Source organism: Filicampus tigris, chromosome 3 (genome assembly GCF_054856515.1).
Source record: "Filicampus tigris isolate MCC_2025a chromosome 3, RoL_Ftig_1.0, whole genome shotgun sequence".
Classification (NCBI taxonomy): domain Eukaryota; kingdom Metazoa; phylum Chordata; class Actinopteri; order Syngnathiformes; family Syngnathidae; genus Filicampus; species Filicampus tigris.
This window is the reverse complement of record NC_141219.1, coordinates 23,170,540-23,187,798: the sequence shown is the minus strand read 5'-3', so window position 1 is coordinate 23,187,798 and position 17,259 is coordinate 23,170,540. Positions and strand designations below refer to the sequence as shown.

General features: G+C 40.1%; 1 protein-coding gene across 31 annotated transcripts in view; it reads left to right on the top strand.

Annotated features, from left to right (window-relative positions):
- The first annotated feature begins 604 nt into the window (after positions 1–604).
- The window catches only part of madd (MAP-kinase activating death domain), a 44,260-nt gene continuing 27,605 nt past the window's right edge, over positions 605–17,259 (top strand). For 14 of the 31 annotated variants that reach the window (XM_086026965.1, XM_086026964.1, XM_086026955.1 and 11 more), the window contains exons 1-15: positions 610–939; positions 2,947–3,159; positions 4,989–5,630; positions 7,117–7,420; positions 8,846–8,977; positions 9,203–9,316; positions 9,424–9,504; positions 12,368–12,424; positions 13,173–13,345; positions 13,484–13,719; positions 13,819–13,975; positions 14,106–14,209; positions 15,020–15,234; positions 15,846–16,099; positions 16,888–17,018. In XM_086026965.1, the coding sequence (XP_085883091.1) occupies positions 3,101–3,159; positions 4,989–5,630; positions 7,117–7,420; positions 8,846–8,977; positions 9,203–9,316; positions 9,424–9,504; positions 12,368–12,424; positions 13,173–13,345; positions 13,484–13,719; positions 13,819–13,975; positions 14,106–14,209; positions 15,020–15,234; positions 15,846–16,099; positions 16,888–17,018 (2,659 nt within the window). In that variant the 5' untranslated portion in view covers positions 610–939; positions 2,947–3,100. Of the gene's footprint in view, positions 940–2,946; positions 3,160–4,988; positions 5,631–7,116; positions 7,421–8,845; positions 8,978–9,202; positions 9,317–9,423; positions 9,505–12,367; positions 12,425–13,172; positions 13,346–13,483; positions 13,720–13,818; positions 13,976–14,105; positions 14,210–15,019; positions 15,235–15,845; positions 16,100–16,887; positions 17,019–17,259 lie in introns of all 31 variants that reach the window. The other 17 variants (XM_086026980.1, XM_086026977.1, XM_086026976.1 and 14 more) reach the window with 8 other exon arrangements.

Here is a 17,259-nt window from a genome sequence, read left to right as displayed (position 1 = left end):
TATATTATATATATATTTATATTATATATATATATATTTATATTATACACATATATTTATATATATATATACACACATATATATACATATACACATATATATATACATATACACATATATATACATATATATATATATATATGTATATATATATACATATATATATATACATATATACATATATGTGTATATATATGTATATATGTGTATATATATGTATATATATATACATATATATATATACATATATACATATATGTGTATATATATGTATATATGTGTATGCATATATATGTATATATGTGTGTATATATATATGTGTATATATATGTATATATATATAAAATGTATATATTGTAAATTGGTTTATTGCAAATAATGCAATAACTAACATTAGTTTAAACACGCAGCATTAATTAAGCATTCCCTCCCTAAGTCATAAATTAAAATTTGTTTGACTTAAATTCATTCATAGTACAGTAATTAGTGAATTGATCGAATGTAAGTACTAAAAAATGGGGGGAAAGCATTTTACATATAAATTCTACATTACGTAGGACATTAAATATTGATTGGGGACGAGCTCCTAGTGACGCGAGGCTTACTGTGGCTTCCGTTCAAGAAGTCAACCTGGCGGTCGCGGATTGCGGAACTCGAGGAGGATGAAGAGGAGGATGTTGTGAAGGCAGGTTGAAGCTGACCCAACAGGGAGGTGTGGACGCGCACTTGGCAACCATTTAACTACGTCGCCTACGTATCGGTCGACGACGCCTGTTCTTACGTCTTTAAATGATACGCCGCAGTGAGAGAGGCAGAGGACGATTCATACACGACTGCACCTCTGCTTAACCGAGTGGGCATCATCTGCTACGCAGGCCGTCTGTCACCAGCAGCTGGCGTCGCAGCCGCCGATAGCAGCTAGCTCGCTAATGTAAGCAGGTAAGGATGTAACTACGATGCACTCACCCTCAACGATGCACTTCTGCACTTCATTTCGTCGACGTTCACGATAGCGTTGTGTTTTCATCACATCGCCCTCGTTTTAAAATGTGCACTAGTATTGCCGAGACTAAACGATAACGCTACTAGTAGCAGCTAACTAGCTAATCCAATAGTGACGTAGGAAACCACTAAGCTAGCAGTGGGGGCGAGAGAGACGAATATAAGTCAAGACAAGGCCTGTCAGAGATGCTAGTGCTGTTTTAATATAATGACCGATAACACCCGTAAAAGCTACACTGGTTGTTCTATATATACAGCTTAATAGAATGTCACAGATGATCCTAGGGGTTTTAATGTGGTCTTCACTAGTGGTTTATTTGATTCGACATTATTATACTGTACTTGTACGTGTACTTTTTCTTGAGGTCAGATACTATTGTACTAGTAATTGGCATGTGCGGTTGTGATAGACGGACGTGACTGACCGACGTTTATTTGGATGATTAATTTAAAGAACAAATTCTCTTCATTGCTGTTATTTCACCGTTCGCCCAGCTATGGAAGTTACTGTCACACAGAAATTGCATACTAGGTGACATGACTGCCATTTTAAAGCATGGTCATCATTGTTGTAATTTATGGATGTTGACATGGCTGGTAGGTAAAGAGGCTTTGCCAGACAGAGTCCCAAAGAAATCAACAGAGGCACACATGAGTCCATAATGAGGACTTTGCAGACATGTGATGTGCCTGGATATAGCTCTTGGATTTTTTCCCCCCTTGAGGAAATCATTGATTTAGACGTAATCTGTACCACCAATTGTCATCTTCGTAAAACCTTTATTAAAATAATTTCACTAGCTTTGAAAAATGTATTGTTGTATCAAAATGATAGTGCTGGTTGCATTGGCTATTAGAGTGATTGTGGGTAATTTAAATGCCTGTTGTTTACTATAATGTACTTCAGTGAATGCAGATTTGTAATCTTTCCCTTTAAAACTGTACATTTGCATCAATCCGTCCTGTCAGATGAAGTAATCAAGGAATCATGAAGAAATCACAGACTGCCACGCCCACTGTGTATCATAATTCACTGTAATAGGTTTGTTTTTTTGCTTAATTATCACGTTTTTATTAATCCATGTACAACTGCTCACGCTCTTCTTTCTCCGCTGCTCCACTCGCTTGCCATACGATGCATTCACGAACCTCGGAAACATCACAATTCAGCAACACACAAATCCGACCACAACACAGACAACCCAATTCGTTACAATATGCTGTTGAACATTCAAAGATTTCAATGCCTAAAAAGTGTATACAATTTCATAAAGATTTTTTAAAGTTACTGTATTTTTTTTATTATAAAAATAGTTTTAATATAGTTAGCAATAATTGTAACTGTTATTATATGTGTTTTTTTCATCACAAAAAGTGTATATATTGGCTTTAACTTGAATACCTAGATGTGTCATACCCATTTTTAGCCATCTCAGAGGACAGCTATTTTGTCATTTCTACTCAGGGCCCAGGTAACAACCAATCACGGCTCAGGTTCAGAAAACAGGTGAGCCGTGATTGGTCGTTACCTAAGCCGTGAGTAGTTGTGATGTCATTTTCAGTCGACAGAAGTGACAAAATGGTCGCCCTCAGAGATGGCTAAAAACGAGTGGACTAACTCTTATTCCACAAACGTAATATTTATCAAAATGCCATATTGTTGAAAAAAATGTTTGTGTTGACTTCAGCTTTAAGGGTTAGGTTCATCAACACATGGAATTTTATTCTGCCTTTTTCATGCCGCAAAATAAGCAGGCTCAATGTATTCTTAGCTAATTAAATTGTATTAATTTACAATTTTTTTTAGCTGCCTGTGTTTCTGTTGCACGATATGGTATGTTGTTAATTTGACAGTAAGTACTCTTACCAGAATTTTTTTTATGGTGTTGTGGCCAAAGGAAGCAAAAATAGCCAATGCAATTTTTCCCATTTCTTATGCAACAGGTGCAACCAAGGAATTCCAGAACCTTCAAAATGATTAGAACAACACTTCTCATAATACAATTTAAGTTTCCCATCTTGGATTGAAATCCACTACTAACTAACAAGTGACCATTCATCACGGATGACGTGAAGTACAAGACGTGGTCAATCCAACATGGAGAAAAAGAAACCGTGCCCACGACTCCTGGACTACTTGGTGGTGGTTGGTGCAAGGTAAGGATTTTCTTAGCGTATTATTAATGATTTGGTGTAAAGAAAACATATTGACTACAATTACAAACAATTTAAAACATTTTGACCTAAAATAAAAATAGCTAAAATGGGATTCCTGTAAGGCGGCCGTGGCTCGGGTCGTAGAGCGGGTTGTCCAGTCAACGAAGGGTTGGCTGTTCGAATCTTGCTCTGTCTGAGTCATGTGTTGTTGTGCCCTTGGGCAAGACACTTCACCCACTTTGCCTCCAGTGTCGTTCAAACTGGTGTATGGCTCAGTGTGAGTCTATACAATACAATACAATTTTATTTATATAGCGCATTTCATAACAGCTAGAGCTGTAACAAAGCACTTTACAAACAATACAATAAAGAAAAAAAACCAAAGTGCTGTGATACACGTATTAATAAATTAACATAAAACACCATGTACAATTGACACCGGAAAAGAGCAGAACATTTCAGGTCTGATCAAAAGCCAGAGAAAAGAAATGTATCTTCAACCGGGTTTTAAAAATAGACAGAGAGGGGGCTTGCCTAACAACCAATGGTAGGTCATTCCAGAGGGAAGGACCAGCAACAGAAAAGGCTCGATCCCCTCTGAGGCTCCGCTTGGTCCTCGGCACCTCGAGCAGCGCCTGGTCCGCAGACCTGACGCTGCGGGAAGGTGCGTAGGAGTGGAGGAGCTCGGAGAGGTACGCCGGGAGGCCATGTAATGATTTAAAGACAAATAGGAGAATCTTAAATTGGACCCTGAAATGCACTGGGAGCCAGTGAAGGGAGGCCAGAATTGGTGTTATAACCAATCAGCCAAAACAGTAAAATTAACCGAATTGTCACGAGGGTCGCCGAACACACAGGCGCACTTTCCGCCATTTTGACATTTCTTTTCCTTCGGGTGATGGGATTGCCTGTTTGGATCGTACTGTGAGTTGTCCTTTGATTTAGTTTCAGAAAACAATTTGAGGTCTGATTGACTTTAGTCTAGGCGCAAACTGCCAGCTCCTCTTCCGTCAGCCTTCCTACCCCAGGCTACATTCTATTCTGAGCTCACCACTGGAAAAGCTGATCTGAATACTCTTCCTCGCAACTGTGTCACTGATAACCAATCCTTGTTTGATGCTCTTAAATCCACAAAGCATGTCACAGAAAAGAGACTCAGGTTAGAAATAAGCAGTATTAAAGGGTGCGAACAGGTAAATGAAGTCAAAGAGGTACGTTGATCAGATGCAAAATCACAACTTCGCTAACTGTTGAACTAAAAAGGTTCTTCACCCCTAATGCTTCTTAAAGCCATCTGACACTTATGTGCATGTGTTTGTGTGCATTTCTTTCTATTTTTTAAACATTTTCTTAATACATTTCATGGATGTTCAGGATTGCCAAAGTTTCCTTTGTTTTGTTTTGAAGAAAGAGGGGGATTGTCGACATCCGGCACGATGTTATTTGATATTGCGAGGACTTGCGAAATTTGTGTGTGTGCTTTTGCCCGGGAGAGATAAGATGGTGACGGAATAAATCCTTGGAGCGAATCTTTCCTACACTGTTTTTGGCATTTTCATTCATAGTGAAACCGTCAACCGTAACCATTTCAAAAACTGTGCCGGCGCGATATGTCACAGCCCTAGATTGGCACAAGGGCTGCTAAATAAATACAGTATACTTTACACATCACATACATTTGCTTTGGAAAATTCATTAAAAGCACTATTCAGCCCTGTATTAGATGTGCAGATACATCAGCTAAGTGTAACAACGGTGGAGCCCAGCACTCATGTTATACAAATGTTATGAACCATCACAAATGTTACGTTTATCCATCTACCCTCCAGGCAACCAAGTAGCGATAGTGTGGCCCAGACCCCTCAGCTTCTCCGCCGATATCCACTGGAGGACCACCAGGACTTTCCACTCCCACCAGATGTGGTCTTCTTTTGCCAACCAGAAGGCTGCCTTAGTATACGTCAGCGTAGGGTTAGCCTTCGTGACGACTCTTCGTTTGTTTTCACACTGACTGACAAGGACTCAGGAATTACCCGCTATGGCATCTGTGTCAACTTCTACCGATCTTTTCAACGTGGGCATCACCGTACCCGTACGGACAAGAGTGGCCATACAGAGACAGCGACACAAGGAGGGGACACCACGAGTGAGGGGTCTGACGGGAGCTCTGGAGGCCAGTCTTCGGCGTTATCACCATCCAACAAAGCTGAGTCAGCTTCGCATTCTGGTTCTGGAGAGGAGATTGAGCCACCAATTACTGAGCAAAATGCCGGAAAGGCTGCACAGCTCAGGCGAAATGCCGCAAAGATGGCTGCCAGGAATCGCAACAGTACACTGACCTCGTTGTGTATACTCAGCCACTACCCCTTCTTCTCCACCTTCAGGGAATGCTTGTATATTCTTAAGAGGATGGTAGACTGCTGCAGTCAGAGGCTAACACAGCGTGCTGGAATGCCCCGTACATTTCAAAGGTGAGAAGTTTAAGAAAAGTTTCAGTCCTCTGTGCTTCTGGTTTCTAAGCTTTCAGGATTTCAAGTTTAACAATTTGTTTTGGCCAAAATGACTTGCAGTCATTGTTTGAATGACTTCCATGCCCACTTCTAAACAGAAATTGCTGTAATGTTCTTATGTGTTCCTGCAACGTCAACACAGCGTGTTATTATCACTTTATCTAGGGATTACTTCAGTGCAACTGCCTGGTGCTCCTTGACTTACACACACATTCACACGCTGACCAAAAACTCATACACAAACACTCTGTCTCATTCATAGAAAAGAAGATTACCCGGTAATTTAGTTGTGCATTTGTAGTGCATACACATACATACTACAAATTTAAGAAAACGTTCAAATTCGTTTTATCAGGACATACGGTATATCTAACTATGGTATTGAAAATTGTATTTTTTTTTTTTTTTTTTTGAGACAGACTTAATGGGGAAATTTATTGGTGTGTTTTATTTTTTGCCTGCAGTTTTTTATTTAATATCTCATAAATTAGGGATTTTCCCCACATTACGTGTATTAATTCAGTTGAGTTGAAGACAACAAAAAATGCTAGGAGCTAAATCTAAAAGTCAGTATCATTTACCCAGTTGAAAAGGACTTAATTACTCGAATAGTCATGCTGCATAGGAGTGCAACAAAGACTTATTCTATTTGGCTTTTCTCGTGATAGCAATTCTACAGTGACAAAGTGATAATTTTCCTGTGCGACTGTGTTTTCCCAAATATTTTACTCTGCAGTAATCGTAGTGGAAGAACCACCAAATCTTCCCTTCAGAATCGTCTGTTGTAACTGTGCATCACACCTGCCAGTTGTGTATTGTATTACACTGATTACTCTGTACTTGTGTGTCTACTTAAGAAAACAACATAACCCAGAGGATAGATGGTAATTGTTCTGTCTGGCACGCTTGGATAAAATGTCTAGCAATGACAGAGAAGGAGAAGAGACATTTTATTGTGGCTGCAAGTGTTTTTTTTGCTGTGATGACACTAACAGATTGAGGTCTCTGGTTGCCCCTGGTGAAGCAAATGATTTTTCTCTCCACCACAGAAACACTCATATGCTACAAAGTGCTTAACGACATTGTCTTTATGCAAAGTATATCTGCTACACACACAAACACCCTCACCCACACAGACACACTTTGTACATTCATAAATGAAGATAAAGACTCAAGTTAATCAGCAAAATACTGTGCATCTTCATTTTCTGTTGAAGCTTCTCCAGCCTGTTATATTTTTTTGAAAAACACAATGCCAAGCACAGCATATCTTTGCCAATAATGCAATACTGTAGCGACTGAAACTACAACACAGATGTGGTTTGTGAGCCTGGTGATATTCATGTGGCAATACTTCTGCATCAAACAGTGTCATTCATCTCCTTGGTGACTCTTTCTCCTTCGCATGTTGACGTATTTCTCAAAAGTACTATTATGTCCTCCACAGAGACACCATGTGGCGGGTGTTCACTGGGGCACTCTCAGCGGAAGAGAAGGGCAGCCAGCTGTTGGCTGACCTTCGGGACATTGAATCCTGGATATACCGGTTGCAACGTTCACCCGTACCGGTGGCAAGCCAGAGGCGTGTGGATGTGGAAATTCTGCCCCATGAAATGAAACGGCCCCTCACCTTCGCACTGCCTGACAACTCCCGCTTTTCGATGGTCGATTTTCCATTGCACTTGCCTTTAGAGTTACTGGGTGTGGATGCCTGTCTTCAGGTTCTCTCGTGTGTCTTGCTGGAGCACAAGGTAAACGCAGATCATCATCAGTTAGTCCAAGATTTTCATACCAATGTGCCTTACTTGTATGCCATCAGTTTTGTCACATAAGACAACATGTTGGCGTGGATCTCGGAATTTATTTTCCCTTTTCACCATCGGAGTCCAGTTGCATGTAACAGCTCTCGTATAAAAATCCTTTGTCTCCACCCACAGGGCTTGAGACTGCGATCAAACAAGGTCGCACATGCAACCTGTTTTTCAGTATGTGCATGTAAGAATTTCGTATAGTTGCATTGGTGCGAGTGCATACGTTTTAATGCTCCCACCAACACAGGCCCTGTATTAGCAATTGTGGTTAAAAGTCATCCTCTTTTTCAGTCTTCTGTAATTTACACATTGTGCTTACACCAATCGCTCGACTCGGAGCAAGTTAAACCTTCTCCAGTTGCGAACCACCGACATGGTTCCCACACTTGTAAATACTTGTTATACAATAAATGTAACTTTAAAAATGCAAAATGAAGAATAAATACATAATAAATAAATGAATAAATTGACTCTGACTAAATGAACGGCGCATTTGAATAACGTTAGGAGTTTCTGAACATAATGTTCAAAAGTGCTGTTAATTTGTTAGTGTGGACGAGACTTGCGAGCGGCTGCGATGATGCGCACCCAGTCAGCTCACATACAGTACGCAAGTGGATATAGTAAATCCACTTGTGCTCTCGTTGGTCGATCTCACGCTTTGAACTAATCACCCGCCTCTTATCAGTGCCTGTGATAATGTATAAAGTCTCAGAGTGAACTAATATCTTTGAAACAATGCACCTTTCTGCAATATGGCTGTGTTAATTACTTTTTAATTTGTTATCAATGCTTCTGAAAAATCCGCGATGCACTGAAGGCGCGAAAGTCGGAGCGCAAATTAGCGAGGCATCACTGTACTATACCTTTTAGCAAATCAATCAATGAGCAGGCTTGGCGGAGTAACGGAATAGGTTAATGTAATGAGTATACAAAAAATGTACAGCAACTGTATTTACAGAAAAAAAACAGCTGGTGAGCTGCTGCACTGCTAATGTCAACTCCACTTTCCGTCAGAAATCACCCACAGATTTACTATATAAACACCAAATTAACAATAAAAGCAGCTAAACTTGTCACCAGGGATGTAAATGTTTTTTGTGTGAAGACCCATATCTACCTGACTCTGTCATTTGTGGTGTGTTTTCATAAATTATGTTGCAAACATTTTTTTCCCTTTTTTTTATATATATATATATTGTTTCTGTAAAAAATGGAACAGTTTGCAACTTTGCATCCAGCAGCTACTGTGTTTAGGATTGTCTTGGCAGAGGATCTAGTTTAATTATGGGCTATTGAGCTTTGAGCTGAGCTGTGCATTGCGATGCAATTATATCACTTTTGTCTTTTTTTTTTTTTCTTCAGGTTATTCTCCAGTCAAGAGATTACAATGCTTTATCCATGAGTGTAATGGCATTTGTGGCCATGATCTATCCTCTGGAATACATGTTCCCTGTCATTCCCTTACTGCCAACATGCATGGCCTCAGCTGAACAGGTACAGCTGAACAACTAGTGCGCCATTGGTGTTTGAAATTATTACAAAAAAAAATGAGCTTTGTGTATTATGATTCAGATTGTCTCACCATACTCGCCATTCCAGCAACAGTTTTCTGCTTATGAGCATACAAATGTTGAGAGAGAAAATGATAGAAAAGAAGTATGTCTTGCGGCAAAGGGCTCCCTGTTAACTGATGTTTTCTTTGATTCTGCTGCTGCACAGCTTCTTCTTGCCCCTACTCCCTACATCATTGGTGTACCAGCTAGCTTTTTCCTCTACAAATCTGACTTCAAAATTCCAGATGATGTATGGCTTGTGGATCTGGACAGCAGCAAGGTAACTTATAACAACATTATGAAGACCTTCCTTTTTGTTACCTTGTGACAATGTGTCTTAAAACAGTAAAAATAAATGGTATTCCTGCAACTGTAATTGTTTTTCAGGTGAAAGCACCTACAAATGCGGAGATTCTACCACCTCTTCCAGAGCCTGAAGCTGGCGAGCTTAAGAAACATTTGAAGCAGGTACTTTATGTGACTTGTTAAACTCTTACTTTTTGTCGCCCAAAATCTACCAATACTGTACATGCCAAGACTTTCTGTAACCCGGGTATTTCTCAAGAGCCAATCATTGTTGTTATTTCATCATACTTAATTGTTTTGCTTCTATATAGGTCAATATTTAAAAAAAAATTAAAAAAAAAACTCCTTTCCAGCCATGTGAAGAGTAGGTGCTTCCTACCCCAACAGACTTGTATGTATTTTGTTTCGAGCGTGCAAGCAATGGAAATTGATTTTGTTGTGCACTAACAAAAAAACGTTTTCTGCTCTTTTTCTGTTTTCTTTGCATGCTGTAGCTCTTGAAGGTAAAATCAGTTCTTAGGACTCTGTTATCAAAGAAATAGCATACAATAGTATCGCTGTTAAGACTCGTTGTGACACATGATCCTCTAACCCCTCTAACTAAACACATCATCAGACTTTGATTCTGATTCATGGAAACAGACACTTTGTATTTCTAATTCAACATTATGAGCACATAGTTAAGGTAACTCACACAGATCCATTCAAATCCTTTTTTATTTGAAAATCATAGAAACCATTAGGGATGCGACACCTCAAGATTTTTTTTTCTCTCCCGGGACTAAAGGGGGGCTTGACCGATAATTTGTAAATATATTTTAGAATATCAAATACAATGCTGGAGGGGCTTAACTGGGGCCACACAGATTTCTGACGGGCCTGTAGCCCCACCTAGCCCCTGTGAAGTGCCATCCTCGGAAGCCACAGTATTTGCAAGATAGTTGCCCTCTCCCATTCAAAGAATGCAGCAGGTTCAGGTTCCAATCAAGCCGTTTTCTGTTTTCTGAAAACATTTCAGTAGTCACTAAAACCTTCTCAAGACTGATCTTGTCGCATGCACACATGTATAGTCATGAATATAGTATACTGTATGCCACTGGTGTCGGGCGGAATCCTTGTACGTCCAGAACCATCATTTTTCCGCAGAGCAAAAAAATGTCACGTAAATGTTACATCAACAAGGACAGCAAGACATTTTCAATAGTAAAGATTGGTCAGCTAATTGTAAAAATAACACAAACGGGTTTGAACTGATCATAGATTTGTGAAAATATGAAATTTACCAAATTGTAACATGGGGGGTTTCGGCCCGACGCCAGCGATGTACCTTGAATCAGAGCAAGTTTGATGTATTTGCGTTTTTCCTTGGTCTTCCTTGTGTGTGGATGTGTGATTGAGGCTGGTGTCAGGAGGTGTGTGAAACCTCTCTGTTAAGCAGTTAAAGGCATTTGTGTAAAGGAAATACCACTGATTATAATTAGAGAGTTTGTAAAACACATAAAAGCAGAAGTAGCTGTTGATGTGAAAGACACTTGAATACTTGCTTGAATATTTGTTTCTTTTCAGCTAGCAATCTTTAAAGTGTTGCAGTTATACTAGCTCTTACGTATGTTTGCAGAACATGCAGTGGGGGAACCGTAAAAGAGCTTTCCTTGCGTGCAAGTATCACCTAGGTTTTTTTTGGAAAAGATCTGGTGGTGTGTCATCATCCCGTCATAACGACTGGGTCATTCCATTTCGTCACTCAAATGGTCCTTGACTCCTTTCACACTGCCTTTCTGCCAAATGAGTGCACCCGAGGCATAACAAGAAGTTATTTATTAGTCTGTGCCCATTTATACATTGTTGTGGCTTTGTGCATTCAGATAATTATATGCATTGGCACTGTGCTAAACGCTGGCCTTTAGCACAGTGCTAATGGCTTTCAAAGTGGCAGTGAATGTCGGGTGTTAAATCCGTACACTCCATTGCCCATTTTGGTGTCAAACACTAACCGTCTGTGTATCCAAACAGACAGCAGAACTACTGTAATTCTTCTGTAACATAGTGACTTTAAGAGGCATTGCAAAAATAAAATTATTTCACGAGGTTAATGTAGTTTTATCAGCACATATACCGTATTTTCTGGGCTATAAGCCGCACTGTTATATAAGCCACACCCACTCTATTTTTTAGAAAATTGGGGAAAAACCTTATGTAAACCGCACCTATCTATGTTGAAAACTTTTAGATTTACTGCATTTACAGAACGATTATGAACTGTAAATGTACATGTATGTACCTGAGCAGATTCTTTCCTAACAGTGCCTTTTAACACTGCAGCAACGTTGCTGATTAAAACGGAACAGAACCAAGAGAAAATGAACAGTACTTATCGTCATTTCACTGTCGGCTGCCACTCCAGTTGGTCAGCTAATATCCACCAGACTCCACCATCTATTGTTCTCCTACATCCTACATATGCACCTGTCTTGTTTTATGTTAATAAAGTCAGCCAATCTAACACACGACGTGCTGCCAGCTGTACTAAATCAACAATAGCATTTCACATCGAAACAGCAGAAGTAACATGAGCCAATCACATTTATGTGCACTTCAGCGACCTCTCGGAAAACATAAAATCAAAGAATTACAGCACCTAATGTAATAACCTAGTGCATAGCGCCCTCGCCTGTTGAACTCCTCCACCTGCAGTCACATCCAGCAAATGTATTGTTTTGAGTTGTACTGTAATTCCGGTTAGAGCGCCCTGAGCGGTGGAAGAAAAATCCACAGAATAGCCGCACCGGACTATAAGCCGCACGGCTCAAAACCTAGGAAAAAGGTTGCGGCTTATAGTCCGGAAAATACGGTACATATTTTTGTCGCCGGAAGAAAAAAATAATCACAAAACATAGTGTTTCACTGCTGAATGCTGACATTAAAAAGAAAAGAAAAGGAAAGAGCCATGATTTTGTCATGTGCCGTTCCAGTGACACTTGTCACCTCGGGCCTTCTTATGATTCTCCCAAAATCTCTCTCCTAGTGTCTGGTTAGGTTGACCATGATCACCCAAAAGCAGATCTTCTCCTGTGAAAATAAGGTTACTCATCTATTCTCCTGTGGAATGCTCCTGCATCCTCTTTCACGTTACTTTGCTCATGACGATTACTTTTCTCTTTTCTCAAGAATTGAGTTCCATGCATAACAGTGTCTCAGAATGTTTTATGGACCCTTAACGTGCTGCTTAGCTCTGGCTTGAGCATGACTGAATATGCGTGCCTTGATTCTTGCATCAATGAGTGCCCTGGTAACCAAAAGCAGGAAAGGTGAAGCAGATACCTTTTAACAAAGACATTTCACCAGAACCAGCAACTAAATATTCCATTATGCTTAGCTAAACACTGACAACTCTGCAGCCAGACATTCAGTACATTCTGTCCTCATCTTCCCTGATAATGACACACCCACCGCAGGCATCAACATGCACAGATCCTAGCTCCTGTTACAAAAAAACCCATCTGTTAAAATGAGGGGATTCCATTATTCCGTATTATTTGGTGTCAAAAACATTTCCTTTTGTAGAGATGCTAGTCAGAGCATTTGTGCAATTTCCATCCATTACTTAATTACTTTTTTTTGTTTTTGGGGGGGAGTGATCCGGATGATCTGTTGAAAGAAGTTAGTTCCTCAAATGAATAGAGTTCCTTTTTTTAGTGTGTAGATAGTTGAGGAAAAGGATAGTAATGTTGATGTCTAAGGTGGGAGTGGCTCAACAAGCTGTATTTTTTTATTTAGTTATTTATTTTTAATTCTTGCACTCTCATTCTTTGTCCTATCACCTTTTCCAGGCATTGGCGAGTATGAGTTTGAACACCCAGCCCATTTTGAACCTGGAGAAGTTCCAGGAAGGTCAGGAAATGCCCCTGCTTCCCCCTGGACGTGATAAAGCTTCGCCATCATCCACTGAGTTTAACCCCCTCATTTATGGCAATGATGTCGATTCTGTGGATGTAGCCACCAGGCAAGCCTTTTGTATAGTTTATGTCGGCGTCACATATTTGTTAATTTTCTTACCGCCTATGCAATGAGTTGAAGGTATGTACTTCATTTTGGAAGAAAGAGCTGTACTGTAATCCATACGTTTTATATGATTTAACAGGGTGGCCATGGTACGGTTCTTCAACTCTCAAAATGTTCTCCACGGTTTTCAAATGCACACACGGACCTTGCGCCTCTTCCCCCGGCCTGTGGTGGCTTTTCAGTCGTCATCTTTTCTTGCATCTCGGCCAAGGCGATCTGGTTTTGCTGCTTTGCTTTCTCACACCCAGGCAGTGGAGTTCTATGGAGAGTGGGCTCTCAATCCCACTAATCTAGCATTTCAGAGAATACATAATAGTAAGATGATCGTTACAGTTTGATATCTTGTTTCTAATTGTAACATTTCATTGCATTAATAAGACCGTTAATTGGGCACCCTGCACACTTTGGTTTCAGATGTTTTCGACCCATCCTTAATTGGTGATAAACCTAAGTGGTATGCTCACCAGCTCCAGCCAGTAGTTTACAGAGTTTTTGACGGGGGCTCCCAGCTGGTTGAGGCTATGGCAAGTCCATTTGAGGATGAGAGCAATGACTCTGACCCTACCGACAGGTAAGGATGAGCGCTCTCATTTTTGGTTTTCCTCGAAAAACAGTGTTGAGTTCTGATCATAGATGACACTGCGTACAATTTGATTGTTAGTAATCTCATTTCATAGAATATGATGCACTTCTTTTCTCAGTGGAAGTGACAGTGATGCATATGATGACTCCAGCTCATCGTATTCCTCACTTGGAGACCTTGTGAGTGAGATGATTCAAGGAGACATTCAGGGAGACACACCAAGTATGTTTTTTATTAAGTTTATAAAAATGTGTAAAGTTTTATCTATTTTACATTGGAAAATCTTACAACTAAGTCCCTTGTACTTCCAGTAATTAGATTGTACATAACCATTTTATTTCCCTAATTGGTTTTATGTTAATTATCACATACAACCTTTTGTTGTTGTTTAATTGTTTGACATTGGCCACTTTTACATGGACACATTTATTCTAATTAAATGCCTGATCGGGTTAAAAATTCTTCATGTACACACGATATTCGTAATATTCTGACCCGATCAAGCCCATTACGATCAAGATTTTATTTCAAGCGCGATAGGTGATTTATGTCCATTGTTAATTCAGTTGGCACGCATGAATACACTTATTAAAAAAATGTTTACGGCTCACGTCTGTGACGTCAGTATACACGTTTCTGTTATTCCCAGAAGCTAGTAGAAACTGAGTGAGCAAAAGATATAGCGGGCGCAAGATTGAATTGGTACATTTGCAGCTCCATTAGGAAGTGTTAACTCGACATAACAGCACAAATGGGGAAAAATACGCAAGATAACGCTAACGTTTAAAGTAGAAATGGACGGAGCCGTGTTTTGTTGACATGGAATTCACTACGGCTTCTACTACAACTTGCGGTATATTTAGTCAATATGCGCATGTCAAAATAATTTGATCCGATCGAAAGTGTGATGCATGAACACGCAAATCCTAATCGGATCAATATTTTTAGTGTCCATGAAAACAGTGCATCCGGTCATATTTTTAATTTGTACTCTCTGGTCATATGAAAGGAAGTTTGTTCATGTAAACCTAGCCATTGATGCTTTAGGCCAACAACCACATACCCATGCTGCTTTGGGAGATGCAAGCGAGGTGGAGTTTCAAGAGTTCCAGGACTTAAGAGAAGGTTCAGAAGGTCCATCCAGCAGCGATGGTCCTGGCGAAACATCTGATGGACAGCCCCTTCGCTCAAGCTCCAGCACAACTGCAAGCTCCAGTCCCAGCACAATCATCCAGGGAGTCAACCATGTAGGTCATCACTACTATTGATAAATGGCTACACATTATTTGTTAAAGATAAATCTATCTCTCTCGCGATCGCTTGCTCACTCTCTCTCTCTCTCTCTCTCTCTCTCTCTCTCTCTCTCTCTCTCTCTCTCTCTCTGTGTCTCTCTGTCTCTCTCTCTCTCTCTCTCTCTGTCTCTCTCTGTCTCTCTCTCTTTCTGTCTCTCTCTTTCTCTTTCTTTCTCTCTCTTTCTTTCTCTCTCTCTCCACATATATATATATATGTATATGTGTATATGTATATGTGTATATATATATGTATGTGTATATATATGTGTGTATACACTCTATCTCTCTCTTTCTAGTGCTCTCTCTATCGCTGTCTCTCTATCTCTCTCTTTCTGGTGCTCTCTATCTCTGTCTCTCTATCAATCTCTCTCTTATCTCATCCCTCTATCTGTCTCTTTCTACCTCTCTCTATCGCTGTCTCTCTATCTCTATCGATCTAAATCAATCTATCCCTATCTCTATCGCTCTCTCTCCCACTGTCTAATTTATCCACAATGCACATTTTGCCATTTAATCCATAGATGCCATTTAATCCATGTATATATATATATATTTTTTTTAAACAGGAACAAGGGGACGCACCTGATAGTGAGGCACCAGCCGGGTCTGGCCCTCAGAACCCAGTCCTTGGAGTTAGCAGCCAGCCGTCTCTCAGATCAACAATTGAATCTGGCCTGGTGGACCCAGCGACAAAAAAGCGAGAGTATGACAACCCCTATTTTGAGCCTCAGTATGGCTTCCCCTCTGAAGATGATCCTGATGCGGAAGAGCAAGTGGAATCATACACCCCTCGATTCAACCAGAATCTCAATGGCAACAAGTGTGTTAAACTTGTTCATCACTTGAATGAACTATATCCTCTTCATTCAAATGCTGCTCTCTGACCAGCCATGCAATGTCGAAACCCAGCATGTCCAACTATTTTTCCATTCATGGTGGTCTTGAATCTTTAGCGGTGTGATGTTGTGATTTCCAGGAAGTCCTCAATTTACGAACGAGTTCCGTTCCTACACTGACGATGTATCACAAATTTCTGCGTATGTTGGATTTCACAGTTAGTCGAAATTCACGTCAAAATACTTTGTATAAAAAAAAAAAAATTAAAAATGAAAATACATGAAAATAAAAAGCATACAATGCTATAATTAGCATTACTTCTGAGAGGTGGCTGGAAAAGGAGAGGAAGGTGAAAAAGGCAAAGATACTGCCGGTGCGCAAACAGACGCGATCGAGACAGTCTGCGCATGCTCAACCGCAAGGAATGCTGGTCTTTGTAGTACAGGAAGTGCTTGTATGCGGACGTGCGTTGTTTGACGCGCAACCCACTGCAGATACACAAGCAGAGGTAAACAAAATCAGAGACGCAGCACAAAAGCACACTTTTGGACTAAGGAGGAAACCGGCTGCTCCTGTTGTGAGTGACATGAATATCAAGTGTTCTATTGACAGTTGAAAGTAACAAGCGGAAATGTCGTCCATAGGTCCGTAGGGCATCCTACGTCGTAATTCGAGGACTTCCTGTATTGTATTATTTAATGTTCTCATATTGCATGCAATTGTTTGTGCATCTCTGCGGAGATTGAACACTTTTTTTTTTTTTTTTTAAAGGGTACAGCGCCCTTCACGTCCGATTAGTCTGAGGCTGCCTGGGGAATCTGATGGAGAAGGTGACAGCTCACCAAACTCAACCATTTCTAACAGCAGTAATGATGGATTTGGGGGACTGATGTCTTTTGCAAGTAAGAATATCTTAACTAATATAATTTGTGCTATTTTCCTATGGAGTTGCATGGTGAAAGATTTTAATTTTAAAAGAAATATGTGTTGACTTTTGGATGCCTTCTCAAATTCTGGAAAATTGTGCAAGGGAAGATCACCCCCCCCTCCCTCCAATGGAAAGAATGATTTGATCATGATCTGTGGTAAAAGATGGCCAACTCCCACTGCAATGATCACTTAAGATGGGAACTGTCGAAAATG